We start from the raw sequence: 26153 nt of genomic DNA on the forward strand, positions 1-26153 counted from the left end.
GCGTACTTAGCAGACGCCCCCATCTTGGGTGCCCCGTGGCACCGACGCCACCTTCCTCCTGGGACTGGTGAAGCTGGGAGGAGATCGGGGCGTGTCGTCGGAGCTTAGGAACAACCGGGGCAGTTGTCCAAAGAGTCACTGTCACGCCTGTAATCCCGGTACTTAGGAGGCTGAGGCGGGAGGAGCGCAGGTTCAAGACCAGCCTCGGAGACTTAGCAAGGCTTTCTGTAATTTAGTAAGATCCTGTTTTAAAAATTTAAATAAATAAATAAATAAATTGGCTGGGGGTGGAAGTGGCAGAATGGCCCTGGGTTTAATCCCCAGCACAAAAATAAATGATATACACATATATATAAAGAGTTGTGGTGGTTACTCCCAGGCAGTAGAGACCCCAGCTCCAAGCGCACGTGTCACCTCTTGGTCCCCGGCGCTGCTGCGCCTCTGTGACTGCGGCCATCTGCTATTGGGGACAGAATCTGAGGCTGCGAGACCAAGCCCCCTACCCAGGGCTGGGGTGACGTGCCCGGGCCCCGGGAGCTCGTCTCCCAAGCCTGTCCCTGTCCAGGCGCCCGCCTGACGGCTCGCCACCCTCAAGACCCAGGGTGCCCGTGGCCACGGCTCATCCGTCCCCATACGTGGCCCCAAGGCGCCCTCCAGCTCTGCCCGCGCCCCTCCCCCGGCCCCCCGCGCCTCTGCCCGTGCTCCTTGGGAGGAGGGACCAGGGCTCACCACCCCCGGAGTCACCGGCCACCAGCAAAACATCTGGCCACAACAGAGTCGGAGGGGACGGTGCCCTGCGCCCAGCTCTGCCCGGAAGCGCTTCCCGGGGTCACGGGCCAGATACAGGCAGGTGGGAGCCAGCGCCCAGGATGGGAAGCGATGCGTCTCCCAGCAGCCGCGCCCTCGCCTTCCCGCCCCGCAGGGCCTGCCGGGGCCTCCTCCCCGCTCCCGTCTCTCTCCTGGTCTCTCTCTCGTCTTCCTCTAGAATCTGCACCGCGGCAGACATCGCCTTGGCTAGAAACGCCCCCCACCCTGCTGATGAAATCGGAGGGCGGATACTAGGAGGCTCTGAACGGATCGGCCCTGGCTGATGGACACACAGGACGGGGAATGAAGGAAGGAATGGACGCTGGGGCGCGGCGCAGCGCTCTCCACGGCAACACAGCACTCTGCCAGCGTGGCCGCCCTGGGGGTACCTAGATGCTTCTCTTTTTTCTCCTTCTTGGTACCAGGGCCAGAACCCAGGGCGTTCTACCCCCGAGCTACATCGCAGCCCTTTTTATTCTTTGGTTTGGAAACCCGGTCTCACCGAGTTGCTGAGTGCCTCGCTAAGTTGCCGAGGCTGGCCCTGATCCTGCGATCCTCCCGTCTCAGCCTCCCAAGTCCTGGGATTACAGGGGTGTGCCGCCGCGCCCGGCTGGCACTTGGCCCAGCTCTGGATACAGCAGAGCGCGGCCTGCTCAACTCAGGGCCCCCACTCTGGCTTGTCACGGGGTCTGTGTCCACGGCCAGGGCTCCAGGGTGGGCATTCAGGTCCGGAACCACCACAGGGCGCCGGTCAGGCCGAGAGCGGTCCCCTGCAGAGTCCGCCCACCCAGAGCCTGGTCTGCCCCTCCCCTTTCTGAATCCCTCCTCCGCTTGGGAGAACTCTTCCCAGGCCTTATGGCGGGGAGAGGGCCGGGCCGACCCAACCCGTCCACTCCGGGGCAGGTGTGTGGCCTCGGCCTGGCCAGTTGGCATCTCTTTCTTGGGGAAGATCCCCGAGAATGAAGCCGGCCCAGGACACCAGCGCTGTGAGAGCAAAGCCAGGCTAGAAAAACCGCTGGACACCTGGACCCAGCCAGACCTGAGGCCAGCCGTCACTGAGATGTTCAGATGCCCAATCAGCGAACGCCATGCTGCGACAACATGCAGAAAGTCCTAGAATAACCCAATGCACACCGAGGAGGTGAGTACCTGTGCTCCGCTTCCCCCCCACCGCAGTGTGGGAAACCCCATGCACTTCCTCCAGGAAGTCCCGCCCCCTCCCTGGGGTCCTCCAATCAGTGATGGCCTTTGCTTCTCAAGGACCCTCAGTGGGCCTCCCCAGTGCCTCTCAAGCCCTGAGCTGCTCTACCAGCAGTCAGGGCCACAGGGGAGCAGCCGGTGTTACCTGCGCTGCCAAGTCGTGTCCAGAGCTATGCCTACGCGGGGTGGGGCCGGCCCGCTTCCCCCCACGCCCTGCTCTTCCTACGCCAGTGGTTACTGCCAAAGAGAGGACCCAAAGCCTTGTTGATCTGACCCAGGGCGGGGGCTCAGGGCCAGGGGTAATGGACGGACACAGAATGACTGGCGACTGGGCAGGTCCACTCATGGCCGTACGCGCCAAAAAGCTGAGGACAAGTCCTCAGAGGAAAACTTGTAGCCGGGCGTGGTGGCGCACGCTTGTCATCCCAGCATTCGGGAGGCTGAGACCGGAGGATCGTGGTTCAAGGACAGCCTCAGCTACTTAGTGAGGCCCTTTGCAACTCAGTGAGACCCTGCTTCAAAATAAAGAATTAAAAAAGGGCTGGGGGTATAGCTCGGAGGTAGAATGCCCCTGGGTTCCACCCCCAGTACCTCATAAATAAATACATTAATTAATTAAAGAAAAGTAAAAGAATAAAATATAGGACTAGGGATGTAGCTCGGAGGTAAAATGCCCCTGGGTTCCATCCCCAGGACTGAAGAAAGAAAGAAAGAAAGAAAGAAAGAGAGAAAGAAAGAGAGAGAAAAGAAAACCCACGTGAGAGGCTGTCTCAGTCCATGTTCTGTGGCTGTAACAGAATGCCCGGCGCCGAGCCCTGGAGGAGGAGTTCATTTAGCTCCGGCGAGGGTTTCCTGCCGTCACGCGGGGTGGAGGCACCGCGAGCGTGCCAGCCTGCGCCCCTCCCCTCCCGCTCAGCCACCAGTGCCTCCTTGGCGGCCTCGCCCACCACCATCGGCTCTCAGAGGCCCCTCCTAAAGGACCGCTGGTGTACGATCGGGGGGTTATGTTTTCAGCACGTGGATTTGGGGGACACATCCAAACCCCAAGTCCCCAGGACAGCGAGCCGCCGCACTGTGGGGCGGAGTCCGACTGTAGAATACTCTGCGCCCACAAAAGGTGGGGGTGCTGGCCCGCCTCCAACACACACGAACCTCAGAAACGCGGCCCTGTGACAGGAGCCAGACGCGCGGGGCCACGAGTCGTAGGAAACATCAGGGCGGGTAAGTTCACAGGAAAAGAAAGAGGAGCGGCCATCATCAGGGGCCACAAGGAGGGAGTGACCCCAATGTGGGTGGGACTTCCACTGGGCTGACGAGATGTTCTAGAACCATCTAGTCGCGAGGAGCCCTGCAGACCACGGGGAACCTGCTTCAGGCCTCCACTCTGTCTCCTTATTTATTGATTTTTGTGATATTGGAGCTTGGACTCAGGCGCGTTCTACCTCGGCACTACACGCCCAGCCCTTTTTATTTATTTTGAAACAGGGTCTTGCTAAGTTGCTGAGGCTGGCCTCGAACCTGCGACCCTCCTGTCTCAGCCTCCCAAGCACTGGAATTACAGGTGTGCACCACCACGCCCAGCTCCGGACTGTAAATGGGTAAAATGGTAAATGTTATGGCGTGTGTGTTTTATCACAATAAATAAAAGATATATCTAAGTCAAAACGATATACCGAAGTCAAAAAAATGTAGATACACACAGGACAAAGCGTATCGCTCCGACCCTCAGGGTGGGAGGAAGCCACCTCCTCCTAGCACAGACGGTGCCCGGTCCCCAAGGCCTCCTGCTCCTGACTGGAGTGGGCTGGCCTCTGATACTCGACTGGCAAACACAAACTGGCCTCCCGCTCTCTGTCTCTGAGGCTCGGGGGCTGGGGTGACCCAGGGTACAAGATGAGGGCCCGGCCCCTGGACGGGCCCAGGCTCTTCTGAGAGTTGTGGACCAACGAACCCACGTGTTATAGAAACTTGACAAGCGGCGATGCTGTGAAGTGTCCCTCGGCAGAGGGACTTGTGGGCAAGGCGGTCAGGACAGGCTTCGCTAGAGGTGGCCGCGGAAGAGGGAGCCATCGTGAGCACCGGGGGAGAGTGCTCCTGGGGGAGGGAGGGACGTGTGCGGGGCTGGAGTGGGGCTGTGCCCCTGGGCCAGAGAGGGGCCCAGGGATCAAGCCACGTTGAGAGTGGAGGGAGAGGCCTGTCCAGCAGAGGCCGTGGGCAGAGGTGAGGGTCAGATTCAGGACAGGCCATGCTGTCCAGAGCCATGAATTGGCACAGGGTTCTGGGAGCACTGGAGAACCCTGGCCAGCCCCCACGCAGGGCCCTGTAGTCCCAGACAGTGGCCGTGGCTTCTACATGTCCGGCCCACCCCCTTCTCTGCCCATCACTGCGACTGCTGATGCACACGCCCCAATTTCCCGGCTGACAAGCCCTATCAATTAAGGATCCCACGGGGCGCTTAGCACGGGCCTCCACGCAGTCGGTTTGCCAGCCTAACCGCTGGCAGCATGAGCGTCCCCGCAAAGGGCACCACAGACGAAAACAGATCAATGCTAACCAGAGCCTGTCAAACGGGCCAGGAGACAAGCGGGTGGGCGGGGGAGCCGTGGGGAGGAACAGGGTCTGCTCCTCGGGAGCCATTGTGCATTCGAGGCTCCCGTGCCAGAATCTTCCGATGCAGGGGTGCTGGCTAAAGTCCCTTCTGTAGCCCTCCTGGGGCCAGGGTACAGCAGCAAGCCTGGGTCGAGATGGGCGGCTGGAAGATACACGGCCGTGGCTCAGGACTCACACAGAGTGGCCAGACGCAGGGCAAAGGAGACAAGACCTAGATCCAGACTGCCCCACAGGGCTCTGGGCAGCAGACCACTCGACCTCCCCAAGGTTCTGTTTCTTTTCTCTTTCTTTTCTCTCCTCCTTTCCTCCTCCTCCTCTCCCTCCTCCTCCATCTTCTACCTTCTGTCTGTCTGTCTGTCTCTCTCTCGGCTGGGGATTGAACCCAGGGGCATTCTACCTCTGAACTACACCCCCAAACCTGCTTTATTTTATTTATCTACTTATTGGAAACAGGGTGTCACCAGCTTGCTGAGAGCCTCATGAAGTTGCTGAGACTGGCCCTGAACCTGTGATCTTCCTGTCTCACCCTCCCAAGTACTGGGGTTATAGGCATGCACCACCATGCCCAGGGAGGCTCAGTTTCATTACCTGCAAGATGGGAATAAACTACTTCCTGGGGGTGACCATCAGTGAACCCCCAAGCACTTTGTCCCAGGTGCTGCACTGGGAACTGACCTGGCTCACGGGAAACAGGTGCTGCATGAGGGAGACGGTAAGTCAACCCCAACACGGGGGATGACAGAGCCCACGGCATGCGCGTGCGGGCTGGGCGCAGCTGCGGAGAGCCCAGAGGGGCCTTTGTGAGGACGTGCCACATGGGCCAAGACCCTGGCAGCAGGCAGAGGTGGGTACAGAGCGCAGGACGCTGCACGCTCAACCTAGTTGGGTCCTTTGCCCATCCGCATGAAAGAGACTTCTCCACTGAGAAGACGCTCACTGCCACTAAACGAGTCTCCAAGCCCAGACAGTCCCAGGACACAGGTCACGGGTGGACGGTGCAGGGAGGGAGGGAGGAGCAAGCTCAAGGGATTCGATCCTCCCAGGCCTCTGGTCCAGCCCTTGGTGATATGCAGCATCCCAGCCAATTCCACAACTCTATTTTTATTAATTTATGCATTTATTTTTGCAATACTAGGGATGGAACCCAAGGGCATTCTACCTCTGAGCTACACCCCCAGCCGTTTTTTTTTTTTTTTTTTTTTTTGGTGGTGGTAATGGTGTTCCTGGAAACCCTTCTACCTCTGGGCTGCACTCCTAGACCTATTTTTATATTTTTTATTTGGAAATGGGGTCTCTTAAGCCAGCAAAGCTGGCTTCGAACCTACGCGATCCTCCTGTCTCCGCCTCCCAAGTGCGGGGATTACAAGCATGCGCCACCACGCCCAGCCCCCAGCCCTATTTTTAACTCTTTATTTGGAAACAGGGTCTCACTGAGTTGCCAAGGACCTCACTAAGTAGCTGAGGCTGTCCACAAATCACGATCCTCCTGTCTCAGCCTCCCGGATGCTGGGATTACAAGCGTGTACTACTATACCTGGCTTCAAAGCCACCACTCTAGAGAGTTCCAGAACCCTGGGACAGAGTTAGCAGCTAAGAGGCTTTACAACCCCGGACAGAGAGCACGCAGGAGAGGTTCAGCGCCCCAAATAGAGCCACTGTCCCCCGAGATTCAGCACCCTGGACAGAGCCAACACTCAGGAGCGTTTCAGCACCGTGGACAGAGCCAATGCCCGGGACAATTCAGCACCAGGCACAGAGCCACCGTCTGAGGCAGTTCAGCACCCTGGACGAAGCCAAACTCCCAGGGCGATTCAGAAGCCTGGACAGAGCTCCCACCTGCACCATTTCTTCTATGTCTCCCAGTCACTATTCACACAGTTGTGCCTACTTAAAGTTCCGGGGGCCCTCCCTGTGTCAGCCTCAGCCACCCCAGCTCCAGGGCCCCTGCCACTCCCCACATCACCCGGAAGGGCCCTGAGCTTTGGCTGGAACCTCCCCGCTCCGTTCTGCCTATGGAAGCCTCATTTACCCAGAAGACCTCATGGCGACCCCATTTCTCTCACGAAACCCTTTTCCTGATTCCTCTCTGGGCCTCCCCATCCTCTGCTGGGTCTCCCCCTCCAGACTGTGAGGTCCGGAGGAAGTGTGTCTGATTTATGTTCCCTCCACCCGGCACCTGGTGGGCGCCCCAGTGTCTGCCGCAGAGGTGGAGTTCCACGGTGACTTTTTAAATTGCCACCATTTGTCAAGGCCCATGGCGGCAGGAAACACATCAGTATTTGCAGGCAAGAAACCAAGGCCGCTAAACGAGCAACGTGTCCGGGTGCGCGCCGCTAAGAAGAGGCAGAAAGCCCGGACTCAAACTTGGATCGGACTGCACAGCCCATGCCCTTGACCGCGGCTTCTCCCGCCTCCCTCTAACCCAGCGCACCGCCATCTGCCAGTCCCACGGAGCCTGAGCACAGCAGCCACGGTCCCCTGAAGTGATTCTGAATCTTTTTTTAGCCTGAAATTGAAATCACTGATGCTTCAAATTAGAACCCCACAATGAACAAGCCAAGACTTCAGACCTGCCGTAGCTAAGCTGCCCACATCCGCCTTCTCCGCGGGACGTCTGGGCCACTCCTCAGCTTGGACCACCTGCTCCAGCCCATGTGGAGGACTAAAGAAACAAGCCCTGCTGCAGGGGCTGCAGCTCCCAGGTTTCCAGGGGCTCCCTCAGAGCCGCGGCTCCTGTGGACCCTCCAGGGAGAGGACCCGGGGCTAGGAGCTTTAAGGCATCTGACCCTGACGGCCCCGAACCTGGCAGAGTGGTTCCCAGTGACGTGGCTAGGAGCCCAGGACTCAGAGGACGAAAACACATCACTGAAGGACCCAGAAGAGGTCTATGTCTTTGACATGAAATCAACAAGATCTGGCCTGACAACCAAAGCATTACCATGAGCCCTGTTAAGAATTTAGCAGCCGACCCCAGTTCCAGCTAGCACCAGGAAGTGTTTTGCTTTTTACCGTAGTTATTGAATAGCCGGGCGTGGCGGCGCACGCTCGTAATCCCGGTACTTGGGGGGCTGAGACAGGAGGATTGCGCAGGTTTGAAGCCAGCCTCAGCTACTTAGTGAGGCCTCTGCAACTCAGTGAGACCCTGTTTCAAAATAAAGAATAAAAATTAGGGCTGGGGGTGTCACTTTGAGGCAGAATGCCCCTGGGTTCCATCCCCAGTACTGCAAAAAAAAAAAAAAAGACTAATGTATTTCCTGAATATGGATTTGACGACACTGGAATATGATATAACGAGGTTATCGGGGAGGTACTGAGGAGAATGTCCATACCTGCCACCAGGGCCACAGGTAGGACATGTGGCAGCCTCTCATGATCCCCCAAAGGCAAGCCAGAGAAGTGCGAGCTGGGACATGTGGCTCACAGCAGGATGGTAAGGACCACTCCATCAGGGAGACCTCGAGAGGGCCGGGCCTTGGCCCCGGGCTTCACCAGAAGGTAGAGTAGGCACCAAGAATGGAAATTCCAAGATGATCTAAAAGCCGGATCTGTGCCAAAAACAGAATGTGCGAGGCGGCGAGTGCCCGGCTAGAGGTTTAAGCCAGAACAGGAGGTGTCCTGCCAGGGAGCGCGGGCCAGGGAGCGTGCGGCAGGTGCCTGCGCCGCCGATCCCTTCCAGGGACAGGCAGGGAGATGCCCTGGCCAGCCGCCCCCGGCTGCGAGTGCCCGCTGTCTGTGCTCAGTAATTGCTACGTGCTTGCAATGGGAGCGTCACAGTCATCTGTCTTTATTATAACTTATTATTATTTGCTCAGCTAATGTCCGTCGGCCTTCCTTTTCTGAGTCAGGCATTGCTAACGAGGTTGCAGGACACGGTGCCCATCCATCAGCAGCAGACACTGCTCGGACGCCAGCCCATGCCCAGCGCCTCTGCCCAGCCGCCACGCCTGGAGCTGGGTGGCACTTGGCTCACTGCGGATTGTCCGAGTCTCACAACTGCCCGTGCCACTGACGGGGAAACCGAGGCCCAGCCAACATGTGCTGTTAAACAAGGACCGACTGGGATGAGCCAGGTCTTCCTCTGCTCTCCCCCAAGTGAACGCTGAGCTCAGAGGCTGGGGAGCCAGTGTGTGTGTGTGTGTGTGTGTGTGTGTGTGTGTGTGTGAGCGCGCGTGTGTGTGGTCATCCACGCCCATCATCCTGGTTGGATGGAAATAATGGCTCAGGCAGATGCGTGCTGGAACCCACCTGCCACTCCTAAACATCTGACCTACTCGAGTGGTCTGAGGCCAACACTGGGGCGTCCCTCCCCGCGCCCTCGCGTCAGCACAACCCTCTGCAGAGCTGTTCCAGGTCATCTCCAGCACATGGACTTAATACGAGGGAAGGTAATTAGCCAACGCGAGCGTCGCTCCTCAAGGATGAAGGATACCGATGCTTCTTTTAATTGCAAGGGAAAGCCTACTTAGGGAAATGAACACACAAAACCTGAGATCGGCCACTTCAGGGCTAAGAAAACAATCACAAAAACCACAGTAGTTGTCACAGCCTGGGCTCAGCTTGGCCGAGGCAAGGACCAGGAAGATGATTAACACCCAGAGGGTCTTTTTTGCAGAGAGTAGAGCGCGGTGGCCGAGGAGGCCCCGACGCCACCCCCAGCATCAGGGAGCCTTCTGAGTGCCATGGTGCACGAGTGAAATTAATAATTGCCCCAAAATATATACTAGAAAATCTGAAACACAGAGAAAAGTCTGGAAAAAGGATGAAAACTCATCACCTGGGGGTTAATACGCTTTTCCTTCTCTGTGGGTACAGTGGGGAGCAGAATTCTCTGGACGATATTAAACGGATCATTGTGATTCTACCTTCTTAAACATAACGCCCCAGTTTCCCACTGGGATTAAGAATCTCTTGTAGGAATAATTTTTCCTGTTTCCTTAGGAAGCCACAACAAGTGTCTGCTGTTCCCTTAACCACTTCTATGTTATCTCTGTCTCCCAAGCTCACCCTCTTTTTCTTTCTTTCTTTTTTCTGACAGTGTAATCTCTACTCCCTTTAGAACAGATCGTCCTAGATATAAAACTCCCGGTTCAGCTTTGTGGCTCCTGTTACCCACTGGCACACTGATTTCTACAAAGTTTATGGCAATTTATTCTTTCACCTAGCAACACGAGAGTGTTGTCACCAGCAACGGGTACCACCACCACCATCATCATCATCATAATAATAAAAAGTGCTTGATAATTTGAAAATAAATAACGGCACCTGCCCCCTGTTTTTCTCCTCCCCTCTGCCCACGTCTGAGTTAAGCACACGAGGAGTGGCTTGTGTATCCGTGAGCCTGAGTGATGCTACCAAGTCAGGGGGGACTGGGCCGGTGCCCCAGAATCTCACCTTCTCAGCCATGTGGCCAGCACTGTGGGTAACAGACTGACCTCTCTGTGTCTCTCTTCATCTATAAAACAGAGGTGAAGCCGGGCGTGGGGGCGCACGCTTGTGATCCCCGCGCTCGGGAGGCTGAGACAGGAGGACCGCGCAGGTTCGAAGCCAGCCTCAGCTACTTAGTGAGGCTCTTAGTGAGACCCTGTTTCCAAATAAAATATAAAATACTGGGAGTGTAGCCTGGAGGGAGAAAAGCCCCTGGGTTCCACCCCCAGTACCACAAAAAGTAAAAAAATAAAACAGAGGTGACAACAGGTGCTTTTGTCAGGGACACTGTGTGGACTGAGGGCCAGGGCCCTGCCTGGCAGGTGCACTCCCAGGACAATAAGTAAGGCACCGGGCCTGCCGTGCCACTTGTCTGCAGATGTCCTTTGTCCTTTGATGTTTACTGTTGAGCTGCCTTATGAATAGTTCTCGGGATACAGGACATTTTAGTTCATGAAAGTAACTCAAGAAACATAAAATGTATGCAGGTTTCCACATATCGAGCCTGTGGAAAGAGGGTCCCCATCCCAACACAGGATTTGACAAGTTTCTGCTTCTATTTGGGACAAGGGAGACTTTGGTTAGTATGACAGATTAAGAGGTTCCAAATGGGCCCGGCGTGGTGGGCACGCTCGTCATCCCAGCACTCGGGAGGCGGAGACCAGAGGATCGCGGTTCGCGGACAGCCTCAGCTACTTAGTGAGGCCCTCTGCAACTCAGTGAGACCCTGTTTCAAAGTAAAGAATAAAAAATAGGGCTGGGGTGTAGCTCGGAGGTCAAATGCCCCTGGGTTCCATCCCTAGACACCCTCCCCAACCCACAATACTACAGCAGCCAGCCCCCGAACAACCCCTGCACTGCTGCACTGGTACCAAACACATACGGATGTTTTCTTCTTTATTTCCTAAATAATACCATAGAACAACCGCTAATAGAGCATTTCCACCATATTAGGTATTATAAGTAATCTAGAGCCGGGCGTGGTGGCCCACGCTTGTAATCCCTGCGCTTGGGAGGCGGAGACAGGAGGATCACACAGGTTCAAAGCCAGCCGCGCTGGCTTAAGAGACCCTGTTTCCACGTAAAATATAAAATAGGTCTGGGAGTGTAGACCGGAGGTAGAAGGGTTTCCAGGAACCCCAGTACCAGCAAAAAAAAGTAGTCTAGAGACGGCTTAACGTATTCAGGAGTCCTTGCTGAGTTACGTACAAGTGCTATGCTATTTTTTTGTTTAGTTTTGTCCTGTGGAATGAACACAGCGGCATTCTACTCCAGACCAGGCTCCCAGCCCCATTTTATTTTTTGTGTTTGTTTGTTTGTTGATATTGAGGATTAAACCCAGGGGCATTCTACCTCTGAGTTACATCCTCAGTCCTATTTTTTTTTATTCTTTATTTTTTAACAGGGTCTCACTAAGTAGCTGATGCTGGCTACGAACCTGTGATCCTCCCGTCTCAGCCTCCCAAGAACTGGGATTACAAGCGTTCGCCACAACACCCAGCTCCAATTTTATTTTTTTATTTGGAAACAGGGTTTCACTAAGTAGCCGATGCTGGCGGTGAGCCTGTGATCCTCCTGTCTCAGCCTCACCAAGTACTGGGATTCCACGTGTGTACCACCACGCCAGGCTTTTAATTTCTGTTTTGAAACAGGGTCTCGCTAAGTTGCTGAGGCTGCCCTCAAACCTGAGATCCTCCTGTTTCAGCCTCCCAAGTGCTGGGATTACAGGTGTGCACCATGCCCAGCCTTAGTGTTTTGCACGTGGAAATGGGATGCTGTGTCTACACAGACTAGAGAATCCTTGGGCTGTGGTGTCTGCGGGGTCCCGCAGCCCACCCCGGTGGACAGGGCTGGACCTGGTGGCACGTCTGCGAGACACCGGGTCAGGTGTCCTCATCCACAGAGCACGCACTGGTCCTCCACATCCCCCTCGGAGTTGAGTTTCTCATGGAACCCACCTCACACCCACACCCATGTCTCACCCCAGCCCCCATTTTGAAGACGGACACTGGTGGGGGGCTCAGAGCGATCGGCCTCGGTGGGAGTGGGGGTGGCCAACCGAGAGAGACCGCACACACCCCTGTGTTTCGCCGGGCCGGGGAGAAAGATGTTCTAGAAGGTAAGTGCCCCAGACAGTCAGGCCCAATGGGATCCAGCGCGGGGCGGGACCACGGTCCCAGGGCGCTCTACCAGCGGTGACGAAGGAAGGCACGGCGGTGTCTGTGGGAAGGGACGTTCTATAGACCACGTGGGGAGGGCACTTGGGCAGCTTTTCCACGTAGCTTAGTGTCTCAACAACTCGAGACACGTGAGGCCGTTCAACCTAATCCCTCCCAGGTCGAAGTCTTCCACCAAAAATAACCTCAAAATTGTGTGTTGGAAAACACACGCCTCTATAAGACTATGTCTCCCAGTGCAAAAGCCCGCAGCGAGGAAAACGGCGATGGGGATTCTGGGCGTAAACTCTAAGTGCCTGAGATTGGCTGAGCTCCCCTCCTTGGGGCAGCCTGGGAGATGACTGGGAGGAGCCCCTGCGCCCTGTGCCCCGTCAGTGGTCAGGGTCCAGCCGGCAGCCGGAAGCCCGGGCGCCCAGGCTGCACAGGGCCTCCCTCAGGCCACCGCTGCATCACAGCCCGGACACCGCACGAAGGCATCTCAGGGCCAAGCCATTCCTAGAATCCGGGAATCCGGAGGTTACCTGGAATTCAAGCCCTGTTCCCCAACGGCAGGATGGCAGGCCTCCGAGGCCGGGTCCCAGGGAACCTGGCGAACCCACCAGCCCCACGCACCAGAAAGGCACAGCAGGCCATGTTCCTTTTACTGACTACTTTACCAAGGAAATAATCCAAAGAGTCAAGCGACAGGGATGCTTGTGCCGTCACAGCCCCCGTTTATTGCTGAAAGGCAAGAGCCGGCAACAATCGATGTCAGCCCGCCGCAGCCCCCTCTCCCTGCAGCGCACACGTGCACGGCAGTCCTGGACCCCAGTCCCGCTCCGAGGCCACACCCCCACAGCCTCGCGCGCGCGCACGCTCTCTCTCATACACGCACAGGAAGAGGATTTACCTCACAACTGCTACAGAAGATGATTCAACCCAGTTCCTCTGCATTTTCCTGAGAGTTACAAACCCAGCTACCCACAGAGCTGGGAGCTGCCCGCCGTGGGCTCCGGGCTCCTCCATTCTGGGTGTGCGTCCGACAGCGCAACCCATTAAAAACCCGTCAGCTTGTTTCTTACTCAAACCGAGCTCTGAAAGAACAGGAATAATTTAAACCCATCGCTTAGCAAATGACACGTGAGATCGACGCCGGAGACGCCTGGAACCAGTCAACATGAACGCGCCCTCTCCACCCCACCCGGCTCCCTCTCCTTCAACAGCCCTTCCTCGGTGATCCCGTCGCCCCTTCAGAGTCTTGGGAAATGCTTACAGAGACCAGGAGCAAAGCCGTAGCTGGAAAAGCCTTGTCAAAAACTTTGGGGTGCAACGGAGAGAAACAGGTCTGTGGCCCTTGCATCAGGGCCACGGGCCTCCCCTTCTGCAGGCCGGACACGTGACTGGCCCGCGCAGAGGCAGGACCGCGGTGTGACGGGCTGTTCCTTCTACCCGCACACAGGGCAGGGCTCAGAGCTAGCACCAAGGACGGCTTGTCCGGGAACTCTCAACGAGGGCCACTCCAGTCTACTGCAATCTTTAAAAACAATCTTTTCCCACCAGCCGCATATTCGTTTATCCTTCTGAGTCCCAAAGAGTAGCACCTTCCTTCCACCATGAGGCTGTAAACAACACATAGCTCTGCAAAGAGGCCAGATGCTGAGATGTGCTGGGGCGGCGCCCCACTCGTGCCGGTGTGTGAACAAAGGCGGAGCGTGCGGGACGAGGACGCTCCCCGCAGTGGGGTCCTTGAGTGAAGAGGAGGCCCCTCCTTCTACGAGACCGGTGCGGGCCAGGTTCCAGTGTCTGAACACCGAGGTTCCCTATTGGTGCCTCAGATCTGGCCTTCCTCTTGCCCAAGCTCCTTGGTCTTAGGAGTTGTCCATCCAGCAACTGGGAGCCAACCAAGTCTGAGCCACCGACCACAGGGCTCGTGCCAACAAACACCACACACAGCGTGCCAGCTTGCCCGCAGGACACAGGAGCAGGCCTGCCTTCCCTTGGCGTCTATACAGGCACAATAACACACCAGCGACCCACGCATGGCCCCGACATCATGGCGACCATGTCCCTTCTCTCTACCTTCTGTTTCGAGACGAACGGCCAAGTTCCTTGTGCACGCTCTCCCGCCGAAGAACCACAAGCTAGCGTCGTAAAGACCAAGCGAACGCGAGGGCCACGGGAATCAGCTCGAGAGCGCAAGCCCGCAAGGCCACCGTGAGCAGCCGCGGAACTTTCTCTAGGCCGTACCGCAGTGACCGCGACCCTCTCCCGGGCGAGAGTCGGCGCTCTCCCCCAGCAGGACGGTACCAGCGCTCCTACCTCGATCAGGAAGTCCCCGGTCCTCAGTCCGGCTTGCCAGGCTACCCCACCTTCGTCCACCGACTCCAGGTACTGCAGGGCCGGGAACGCCGGCGTGGGCGTGAATTCTTCAATGGGGGTATCAGCTGGGAAGATACGGGGTGACCGGTCACAAGCCTGGGAGACGATTCCAGAATCAGCCGTCCCCACCTCCCCACAAGACCCCGGTGGGAAGAAGGTCCCGCCATCTCCTGCTGGGAGGCAGCCGAAGTGGCCCGGCGCACTCTGCCCAGGGAGACTCGCTTGCACGCCAGTGGTAACTCGGGCCATCAAGCCAACTGCGCGCTGGCGCCATTATCTCGTCTCTGGGCCTTTCTACTGAAACCACGGGGTGATGCGCTCTGCGGTACATGTCCACACGGCTGTCATTTTCTTTCAAAGCACCAGTGACTAAACATTTTCGGTTCTAAAAATGGAAAAGTTCCTCCCATAGCACACAGAGCTGGAGGGATGCCACACAGAACCACTCGCCAATTTGACATCTACGTAGACACACGAGCAAGTGGGATCGGCCGGGAACCCGGGGCCCGGAACGCTGACCCAGGGGGTGGCTGCAGATGTGGGGCCTGTTCCTGAGTCCTTTCCCCGGGAAGCCTGGGTCTCCGTGATCACCCCGGGGCCAGTGCACAGCAGGGCTAGCCCTCAGGAGAGTAAGGCTTGGTTTCAGGGCCCACAGGGCAAGAGAAGGCCTTTCTCGGTTATCATGAGAGGCCTGGGGTGGGCGGATGGAAAGATGAGGGTACTCTGGCGGGGGGAGGGGCAGCACATCCCAGGCAGGTTTGGCCGTGCCCACAGGGACACAGGCTGGGCTTCCCTCTGTCCGGACAGATCACTGTGGGCCGCCTGAGTCTACGGCAGGTGGACACCATGGTGAAGAAGACCTTTCCCCGCACAGGTGCGGGACCCCAGCGGGACACAGGCGCTCCGGATGAAACTTCCGTGTGGCTGACACCACACGTGCGGTGGGCAGGCGTCCCTGTCACGCGGGGAGACGGCGTTTTGTTTTAGTGTAGTAGGGAAGCCCCCCTCCCACGCTGAGGGTAGGTGGGAGCCTGCCACGGGGCGCATCGCGGAGCCGCCCCCTCCAGGCCACGGGGTGCGAGCGCTGCCAACTCAGCCCACAGCAGAGGGACCATCTTGTCACTTTTCCTTTGCAAAGTCACCTTTAGGCGAGCGCAGGGATGCCGGCGCCCTTGCAGCCGAAGCCCACTTCCAAGATGGGCATTTTCCAGGAACCTGGAACTCGGGGGCTGGGTGATTCTGAGTATCTGAGCCCAGCAGCTCCGAATGCAGGCACAGCGTGGCTGAACCAGAGCCCAAGGTGCTGACTGTGCCCACAATGGAAATAAATAAAAATCAAACGAGTGAATAAATAAATAAAAGGGGTGGGGGAGGGAGCGAGGCAGCCCGTCCAGAGCAATCTCGTGTATAGAAAATTTAAAATATGTCTGAAGGAAGCCCCGATGGTTTCCGAGGAAGGCAGAATGTTAAGGAGTGCTGTCGTCTAGCAACCAAGTACCCCAGGAAAATGCTTATTCAATGGTTATTTCCGAGATGGGGAACATCCTTCATACAGGCATGCACACGGGCGCGCACACACACACACACACACACACATACACACACACACACACAGAGGCACCCTTACCTTTCGCCCCTCGGAGCACGAATCCGAATCCCTCATTGTCTTTTTTCTGCAGGACCACCGTCTTGTCTTCGATAATGCAGTCACTGTAGAGAGAATTCCGAGGATAGCGACCATTATTGTAACCCGTCATCATCACGGTGGCTGCTCCTCCGCCAGGGACGCTCATCATCTTAGCCAATTAATCGCCCCGGCTCCCGGCTCCAGACAGCAAGGAGGAGCGGGGCGGGGGCAGCACGGTGCAGGAGGATGGGGGGGCTAACGGGATCGGCGAGCCCGGCACAATGGGAGGCGGAGGGGGGGTTCGGGCGCAGGAGCCAGCAGCGGGGGGAAGGAGCCCAGCATGCTGGAGCGGCCGCCGGGCTGCTGCGGAGCGGGCCGCTGGCTCAGGGCACCCGGGGCCTGGCCAGGACGCCACCGCCCAGGGCGAAGAAAGTAAGTGGCCCGGGGGGTGGCGGCGGCGGCAGCGGTGCGGCGAAGGAGCTCCCCGGGCCTGCCTCGGCCAGACACATCTTCCAGGGAAGACGGGGGAAATCAGCCCCGGGAGAAAGAAGGATGCAGTTTTGTTTTGCTTTTTCTCGAAGGGGTTTCAGAAGCAAATCAGATCCCGTGTGCTCAGCGCAGGAGCCGGCGGCGGCGGCGGCGGCAGGCACCAGAGACGCAGGACCTGTGTGTGGCATCCAGCGCCCCTCCCTCTCCCGTCCTAGGGAAGGTGGTGTGCGGTAGGAGCCCCCACAGTCATCTGACGAGCCCACGGTGTGACCGCGGCCGCCTGGGCGTCATCCCGCGCAGGAGAGACTCCGCAGGCGGCGGCGGGCGGGCCGTTGGGGGAGCTGTGCCTTCCCGCGCCCCAGCAAGGGACTTCCGAGGAGGAGGCGGCGGGTGGGGGTGGGGGCCAGGTCACTCCAGTCACCGCGAAGCCAGAGGGCAGAGGCGCCTTTGGAGGAGGAAGGCGGCCGCTGGGGACGGGAAGGAAGGGGGCAGCGGCCTCCCCCGCCTGGAGCGACGCGGTTTGCGGGTTGGCGTCTTTAAAGGAAGGCGGCCTCAAAGCCCCAACGTGGCTCCACCTGCCCGAGCCTCCTCCTCTCGTTTGCACTGAGGGCAGGCGACTATCCCGCCAGGGTGCACGCGGGTGTGCAGGATAGAAGCGCCCCCCCCACACCCAGCGGGTCCCGGAGGGTGCAGGGGGGGAGGTGCCTGCGCCCCGCTGGGATTCAGCACTGCCGGAAGTAAGGCAGTAAGTCGGAGCCAGGGCGGTGCTGTGGAGGGCTGGGGAGGAGAGGCGGGGGGGGGGGGGCTCTCTCTGGGCCTGGGGGCTGCTGCGTGAGGACCCGGGACACCAGAGCCTGCCACCCCAGAGAGGCTGCAGACCCCTCGCCCCTGACTCGGAGCCACCCGGAGTTCTACGTGAGAGGGGCAGCTGTGCCGGGCCCCCGATTTGGCCTAATACAGCACATGGCCAGCTGGGAAGAGTGCCCTGGGAGCAGGGAGGAGGCAGATACTTGTGATTCACCAGGCATCCCGGACGGACAGGGACAGGAGCTCCCCGGGGTTCCCTGTGCACAGGTGAAACTGGGAGCAAAGTCAGAGCGGTTGGGGAGTACGGCCAGGAACACCCCCAGTGACAGGGTCCAGCATGGGCACGCGCCCTGAGGAGCCCGTGTCCCAGGCTGGAGCCAGGAAGAAGACCGATGGGATGGGCCGCCCGGTGATCTGGAAGGAGACGTGCCGGGGTGGAGGAGGCCTGAGAAGTTGGCAGGGAGGCCCTGCGATCTGTCTCAGCTGGCCAAGTGCAAGGAGCGAAGCCCTGGGGGTGATGGCTACCAGTGTGAGCCCCAAGCCCCTGTCCTGCTCAGGACCCCCGGGCAGGGCCGAGGGTCCAGGACGCCGGTGCCAGTGGGCGGGCGGTGTGGCTGGTTTGACCCTTAGCAACTGCTGGCCTGAGCTCCTCGGTCTCCCACAGGTGGCCAGGTGGAGAGGACGCGGGCGGGCGCGGATGACCGCGGGCGGGTGCCGCCAGCCCACCAAGGTACGCTTCACGGAAAGCCCCGGGGGCCTTTTAAGTGTGCTCAGTAGCCCAGCGGCCCACAGCGGCGAGACCTGGGTTCAGCAGGCACAGGAGGCAGAGGGAGGGGAGCTGCAGGTGGGTGGGCGCTCGATAGCCATGATTAAGGGGCCCCGTGAGCACCCTGCTGAGAGGACTCTAGCAGCACCCAGGTCCAGCCGGTGCCAACCTGACCACTGGCTTTTCTGCCATTCCTGTGGCAGGTTCTCCCGAGAACTGGCCACTAGAGCCCTTTGCTGGACACTCCTGTCTGTCTATTCTTTCCTGAGTAGCTACTGAGGGCTAGTGGCTTCCTGAAACTCTGGAAGGACGGCCTTCTCTTTAAGGTCCAGAGACCCCCGCCTGCACTGCCCCTGGGGACACAGGCGGACCACGGTGGGCACCTCTGCCTGGTTCAGGGCAGCCCCGCGCTGGCCAGTTCTACCCATGGAACCAAACAGAGGCCAAACCCCGTGTGTTGTCCCGGTAGTTCTCCTGCCCTGGGGAGCCTTGGGCCAGGGGCGCTGCGGGACACTTGTGGGCTGCCCCCTGCTGACCATCCCGGACAGGATGCGTCCTGGTGCAGTGGGCCAAGGTGCTGGGTTTGGTATTATGACAAGGTCACTCTGACCTTCGACCACACCTGGTGGGGTCCTTCCAGAGAGCGCGGGAAACCATCCACCCACACCCTTGGGGCCGTCCTGGCGGGCAGCAGCTGTCGGCGGCACCAGCAGTGACCTGGAGGGCCTCTGTTTGTGGCCTTACCCTGTCCCCCTCTGCCTCTGTCCCCTGTGGGACCCTCCCCACCACTTCATGCCTCTGTGGCCATCCCTGGCCCTCACCCCGAAACGATCAGCTTTCACTGCCTCCATCCTGCCTCAGACCAAAGGTTTCTCTTGTGCAGAGCACAGTGCCAGCTCCGCTCCTCTGCCACAGGAAGGGCTGTCTCTGACCCCGTGCTCCCTCTGTCCCCTGCTCCCCATCCCTACCTCATTCACAGATGGACCCTGGGTTATGAATTCCCACGCAGACATTTACCAGCGGGGCCCATCAGAGCCTCAGTTGCCCTCTGCAGAGAGGGATAACGGCTTAGAAAGAATGGGTGGGTTAATGCCCATAAACGCCCCACTGAGGGCAGGCCCCATCACCCTGGGAGCTGCCTTACCCCCACCCAAGTGTCCCCTCCCCAAGACACCTGAGCTGGCGCGGGCAGTGAGCTCAGCCTGCGCTCACCCCGAGCCCGTGGCACCCCTCAAGGGCCCAGAAGTGGTGTAAGGTGGGCGTGAACCAAGGGGAAGCAGAGGGAGGCTGCCGAGGAAGTGTCCTGGCAGCCGGGCCTGGCCTGACCAGGGGCAGGGACAGCGCTGCATTGCAGCTGGCTTGGCTCAGGAAGCCAGAGAGAAGGCGAAGGCAGCCCCGGCCCTCGGGGACGTGCAATCTTTACAGCAACGTGAGCAAAGCAGCGGTGTCTTTGGAAGACAGGAGCCCCAGCCTGGTGTTTCTTTTTTCTTTCTCCCTTTTTTTTTTTTTTTTTGGTGGTACTGGGGGTAGAACCCAGAGGCTTTCTACTTCTGGGCTATACTCCCAGACCCATTTTTAAAATATTTTATTTGGAAACAGGGTCTCACTAAGTTGCCGAGAGCCTCACTAAGTAGCTGAGGCTGGCTTCGAACCCACGCGATCCTCCTGCCTCAGCCTCCCAAGCGCGGGGATTACAAGCGTGTGCCACCATGCCCGGCAGCCTGGTGTTTTCTAAAGCACCCCCACAGCCATCCCTGCAGAATCAGACTAGGAAAGTCCACATCCCTCCCTGGACTTAGCAAAGAACCGCCCTATTTGCACACTGAAGAGGCTCCTTCCTCCTGCTGGGTGGCTGCAAGTCTAAAATCAGCCCCATGACAGCTGCGGCCATGTCTAGAAGCTACGGCATGGAGGCCGGGCCTCCACCCACGACCCCAGAACTACGCTGACACCCGGGAGCCAGAGCGGCCCTCCCTCGGTCCTGAGACCCAGGAGCCAGGGCGGCCCTCCCTGTCCCTGCCGCACCAGCAGCCCGCTCAGCAGACTGGCTCAAGCTCACGGCGGGCGGGTTCCCTGGGGGTGTGGAGGGGCATGCACCTTCTCCAGATGCTCCTGGGGAGAGCCTGGCCCACGCCTCTGTGGCCACTTCCCAAGCCACTTCTGACCACAGGTGTGCAGTGGTCACTTGGGCGCCCTGGGGCAAAGGCAGTGCCCCATTCCACTCCGAGTCTTCCACGTGGTACAACACCGAGCCCTGCTTGCTGACTGAACCCAAAAACAACGTTGTGGCGCTCTCTTGACACACCCCGCTGTATCCCCCTCTGCTAACTTCTGTCGGCAGCGGAGCTGTGGACGGGAAGGGAGCTGCCAAGCACAGGGGTCCAGGCTGGCATGCCACGACCACAGAGAACGCATCCGGGGCACGGCGTCTTATGTTTAGCTCGGGCGTGTGGGCACAGGGGGACGGAAGCGTCCTGAAAGCGCAGGAACCTTTTCCAGGTTTATACGAAGATGGAGAACAGGCCCTCAGTTGCCCTGGGAAACCAAAGGAGCGTCTGTACAAGAAACATCTCACCTCCGGGACCCCACCCCACGCTGGAAGTCTCCCAGGAGCCACAGGAGAGGCCACGGAAGGCTCCCGTGCCTGCCTCCCTCCAACAGCGCCACCATAAAGCGCCGGCATGCCGGGCACGGTGGCACACGCTTGACATCCCAGTACTTGGGAGGCTGAGACAGGAGGATCGCAGGTTCACGGCCAACTTCAGCTACTTAGTGAGACCCTCTGCAACTCAGTGAGACGCTGTCTCAAAATAAAGAATAGCCAGGCCTGGTGGCACAGGCTTGTAATCCCAGCATTCAGGATGCTGAGACCAGAGGACTGTGGTTCGCGGCCAGGCTCAGGCTACTTAGCGAGGCCCTTTGCAACTCAGTGAGACTCTGGTTCAAAAATAAAAAGACTGGGCCGGGCGTGGTGGCGCACGCTTGCAATCCCAGCGCTTGGGAGGCGGAGACAGGAGGATCGCGCTGGTTTGGAGACAGCTGCGCTGGCTTAAGAGACCCTGTTTCCAAATAAAAATATATAAAAAAAATACATCTGGGAGTGCAGCCTGGAGGTAGAAGGGCTTCCAGGAACCCCAGTACCATCAAAAATAAAAATAAATAAAAAAATAAGACTAAAGCCAGGCGTGGTGGCACACGCTTGTAATCCCAGCGCTTGGGAGGCTGAGACAGGAGGATCGCACAGGTTCAAAGCCAGCCTCAGCTACTTAGTGAGACCCTGTTTCCAAATAAAGTATAAAATAGGTCTGGGAGTATAGTCTGGAGGTAGAAAAGTCCCTGGGTTCCACCCCAGTACCCCTGAAAAAAAAAAAGACTAAAAAAATAGGGCTGGGAGTGTGGCTCAGAGGTATAATGCCCCTAGGTTCAATCCTCAGTACCACAAAAAAGGGAGTGTGGGGGCGAAACTTGGAGGCTGAATGCCCTTGGCTTCAAATTCTAGTAACACACACACACACACACACATACACACACACACACACACACTCACACACACACACTCTCACACAGCTGGGGCCATCAGTGGCCTGGAGCCAGGAGGGGGCTGGGGGTCTGCCTGGCGTCTAAAGATGTGCCTGGTGTCCATCCTGCGACCACAGGTGGCCAAGCCTCAGGTGGTTTTTACGGTGGCGGGGTTCACTTCCGCCAGCCGGGCGCCCCGCAGGACCGACAGGGAGGCCGCCCTTGGCTTGGTCCGGCAGGCGGCAAGTGCCAGCAAAGACAGCTGGCATTTAGGAGCCGCCAGTCACCGGGCCGCTCCCTTGGCAGTGCTCCCCGGTCCTGCCGAAGGCGAGCTCAGAGCCGAGCTGGTGGAGCCGGTGAGCCTGGCCGCGGCTCTGTCCGTCCGCCCGTGGAGGGGACCGCCGCAGGCAGCTGGGGTTGGAACTTAGGGCTTGGGTGGAGCCCAGACGGCTTCCTCTATCGCCTGGGCATCGGGGCAGCTCCTCCTTTATCTAACACCAAGTTCACAAGTAACTGGGGCCAAGGAGAGGGTGCTGGTGCTCAGTAGTCGGCGCAGGCATTCCTGACCGAGCATCTGTTCCGCGGCAGGTCGTGTCTGGACTACGGGGGCCTGGCCGGAGCCACGGAGGAGCAGAGCAGGCCCGGTCTGGCTCTAAGGGAGTTGCCAAAAATAAGAAGTGGGGACAAGGGTGACCCCCAAAGATGCGGCCAAGTCCTCACCCCTGTGGGGGGAATTGGCTGAGGATCTTGAGATGAGGGGTCCTGGATGTAAGGAGGCTCCAAAGCCCGCAGCTGTGTCCTTACGAGAGAAAGGCCGCGGGAAAGAGTGACCGGACAGAGGGGACAGCGATTCGGCCACCAGCTGAGGGCGCCAGGGCTGCAGGTGGACGCTGGGTCTCCACTCTGGTCTCCAGGGCTGTGAGGGAATCAATTTCTCTACGTCTTTGTTTGTTTGTTTGTTTACTGGGAGGGGGTGTTGGGGATGGACCCAAAGGTATTCTGCCTCTGAGCTGCCCTCCTCCCTACTCTTTTTCTTTTTCTTTTCTTTTCTTTTCTTTACTGGGGATGAAACCCAGGGGCATTCTACCTTTAAGCTACATCCCCAGCCCTATTTTATTTATTTATTTATTTATTTATTTATTTATTTATTTTGGTGGTACTGGGGTTCCTGGAAGCCCTTCTACCTCCGGGCTACACTCCCAGACCTATTTTTATATTTTTATTTGGAAACAGGGTCTCCTAAGCCAGTGCGACTGGCTTTGAATCTGCGCGATCCTCCTGTCTCCGTCTCCCAAGCGCGGGGATGACGAGCGTGCGCCACCACGCCCGGCCGTTTTATTTTATTTTATTGCAGTATTGGGGATGAAACCCAGGGGCATTCTACCTACAGGCAACACCCCCAGCCCTATGTTTTATTCTTTACTTGGAAACGGGGTCTCACTGGGTTGCAAGGGGCCTCACTAAGCACCTGAAGCCGTCCGCGAACTGTGATCCTCCTGTCTCAGCCTCCCAAAGGCTGAGATTACAAGCGTGAGTCACCACACCCAGCATATTTTTCCATTTTTAAATAGGGTCCTGCTTAGTTGCTGAGGCTGGCCTCAAACCTACCCTCCTCCTGTCTCAGCCTCCCAGGCACTGGGATGACAGGTGTGCGGCGCCCTGCCCGGCTTCGAGCTCTCTGGTTCTCAACCTCCCCGTCTGTGATGTGTTGTAGCAGCAGAAGCTCATACACCATGCAGGTGGGCAGGACAAGTGCTGATGCCATCAGCCACCAAGGTGTACGGAACGTGCACCTTCAACAACAGTGGGTGCGGCTGAGGCCTCCTGGGGACGGGACGGGGGCGTGGATGCAGCCAAGATCAGGAGGAGGATGGGATCCAGCAGGGCGCCCGCGGTGTGGGACACCCGGCCTGGATATCCGGGGAGGCAGGACGCTGGCCACAGAGCTGCCGGGTCACGGGGCAGAGCACAGGGAGGGAGCCAGCAGGGCGCCCAGGTGCTGGTCAGCAGGCCCACAGTGCTCAGGCTGGACCCGTGTCGCTGAACACGCCGGGGCAAGAGAGACCAAAGCGTGTTCTTTCCCTCTCTCCCAGCCAGGCGGACCTGGCCCGAGTGACCAGAACATGGGCCCAACACCACGTGTCCATCTACAGAGCTGGCAGGAGAGAGCCCTGGCCACTCCTGGGCCACCCGTGAAGCCCCAGCGGCGGGCGGGGTGGGAGAGGCGGGTGACCCCGGTCCCACGGCAGGAGGGGTGTCGGGGGCCGCAGGAGGTCAGGGCCCGCAGAGAAGGTGGCCCCTGGGGACAGGCAGGCCAGCCGAGCCCTCGGCAGGTGTGTGGAGGCGGCAGGGCCATGTCCGTCATCCGGCCCCACGAGCCCAGGCTCCTGCCGTCTGCAAGCGCTGTCTCAAACCTGTGAACATGTTTACAACCCAGCAAACAAAATCCACCAAATCCACAGGGCAGGCGGCAGTCTGTGTCGATTCAGTGTCTCGAGAGCCGCGCGCTCAGCTCCGTGGCTCGCTAAATCCGAGATGAGGAGCCTCGTTCCGCTGGGTGTGGAGCCGCTGCTAAGCCCACGCGTCACGCAGGGTGAATCCTGGCGCTGCCGGGGGCCCCGGGGGCTGCAGCCAGCTCCGGTGGCCGGAGGAGCTCAAAGGCAGAGTGGTCTAGATCACTTCAGGATTTTTTTTTCCCCGTGGGGGGTACTAGGGATTGAACGCAGGGGAATTCTACCTCTGAGCGACTCCTCCAGCTGTTTTTCTTTTTTATCTTGAAACAAGGTCTTGCTAAGCCGCGGAGGGTCTCGCTAAATGGCTGAGGCGGGTCTCACACCTGCGATCTTCCGGTCTCAGCCTTACATATGCTGGGATTACAGGCGTGCTCCGCTGCACCTGGCTGCACACTTTCTTTATGGCAAGAGGGCCATGGGTGCGCTGAACACCTTTAGGGGGTCTGGGTGGGGGCCGCAGAACTCAAGATGCAAGGTGAGCCAGGGAGGAGTCCCCCCAGAGACAGGGCGCGGTACCTACTGGCTCTGGCAGCCCCTGCCTGGAGCAGCTGGGGGGACCCCGCCTTCTCGGGGCGGGACTGAAGCCAGTCTCCGCGGCAGGGCCTGACGGACGCAGGAACTGTAACACCATTAGAAAGGGGAGTCTCCGGGGACCGGCCACGGCAGCGCCTGTCCTAGAGACTTCCAGGCGGTGCCAGTCAAGGAGGACGAGGCTAGCAGAAAGCTTTCAGTTCCTGTGCGGAGGCGCCGGGGTGAGGGCCACACTCAACAGGTGTCCTGACTCGGCGGGCGGCGAGCCCGAGACGCCAGCTCGCTCCTTGGACTGCTGGGTACGGGCAGCAGGCCCAGCCCAGCGTGGCAGAGCTGGCTGCGGGGTGGCACAGAGGGCCGCTCCGCGGGTGGGCAGGGCGGCCTCGTCCCTGACAGGCTGCCGGAGGACGGGAGGGGTCTCCAGTCATCTGTCGCTGGCCTCGACGGGGGCCACACGCCGTGCACGCCGCCTCTGCCGCGTCCTGGTTGGAGTCCGATTCTCCGGTGTTCCCTCGCTCCGACCAGCCGAGATTCCCAGCGGAAACGTGGCCCAGGCCCTGGCGCCATCTTGGGAGCCGAGTGACCGCGCCTCTGGGGAATCAGAGCTGCCCCCTTTGGGAGGCACAAGGCCCACTTGTTCACGTGGCACCGCCCTGGTTCCCGGAGCCACTTGGACGGCGGGGCCCAGTGGCTTCCTGTCCCGAGCGACGCCGAGGACCCGGGCCGGCTCACCGCCCGGCAGATGGGCTTGCCGAAACCGTTTCTCGACTCGGCAATTCTGAGTACGCCCTGCCCGGCGTTTACTGCGGCCCTTTCCCCCCTCATAAGCAAAACAAGTTTTTCCTAATAGAAACAATCATGTGCAAGGAACTTGATTCAAATTAAATCGTCTCATTACTTGGTCATAAATCACCCACAAGCGTTCCCTAGGCACCGCCGGACACGCTACCTGCCAAGACAGCTCTGGGGACGTGTGTCCCCCGCGGTGACAGAGGCGACTGCCACTCCCTGCGGGATGGAGTGGGAGCTTCCCGGGCCACCCGTGACCGCTGCCAAGTCCCGGGACCTCGACGGCATCGACACCCGGAGCCACAAATGCAGGTGCCGGACACGGCTTCGAAACCTCCCCACGAGGAGAGAAGAGGTTGTTTTAACGGGCCCAGACGCAGCGTGGTGGCGCACGCCTGTAATCCCAGCACTAGGAAGGCTGAGACAGGAAGATCGCAGGTTCAAGGCCAGCCTCAGCATGCAGCGAGACTCAGCAACCGAGCCAGTCCCTGTTGCAGAGCAAACACATAAAAAGGTCTGGGGGATGGTTTAGCTCG

At 58.9% G+C, this 26153-nt stretch overlaps 1 protein-coding gene across 2 annotated transcripts in view; it reads right to left on the minus strand.

Annotated features, from left to right (window-relative positions):
* SHANK2 (SH3 and multiple ankyrin repeat domains 2) overlaps positions 1-26153 on the minus strand; it is a gene marked incomplete at both ends in the record, with an annotated part of 444067 nt that overhangs the window by 127114 nt on the left and 290800 nt on the right. For both annotated transcript variants that reach the window (XM_080711505.1, XM_080711506.1), the window contains 2 exons: positions 14517-14641; positions 16204-16286. In XM_080711505.1, coding sequence (XP_080567631.1) covers positions 14517-14641; positions 16204-16286 — 208 coding nt within the window. The remainder of the gene's footprint in view (positions 1-14516; positions 14642-16203; positions 16287-26153) is intronic.

Source organism: Muscardinus avellanarius (genome assembly GCF_963383645.1).
Source record: "Muscardinus avellanarius genome assembly, chromosome: 1".
Lineage (NCBI taxonomy): Eukaryota > Metazoa > Chordata > Mammalia > Rodentia > Gliridae > Muscardinus > Muscardinus avellanarius.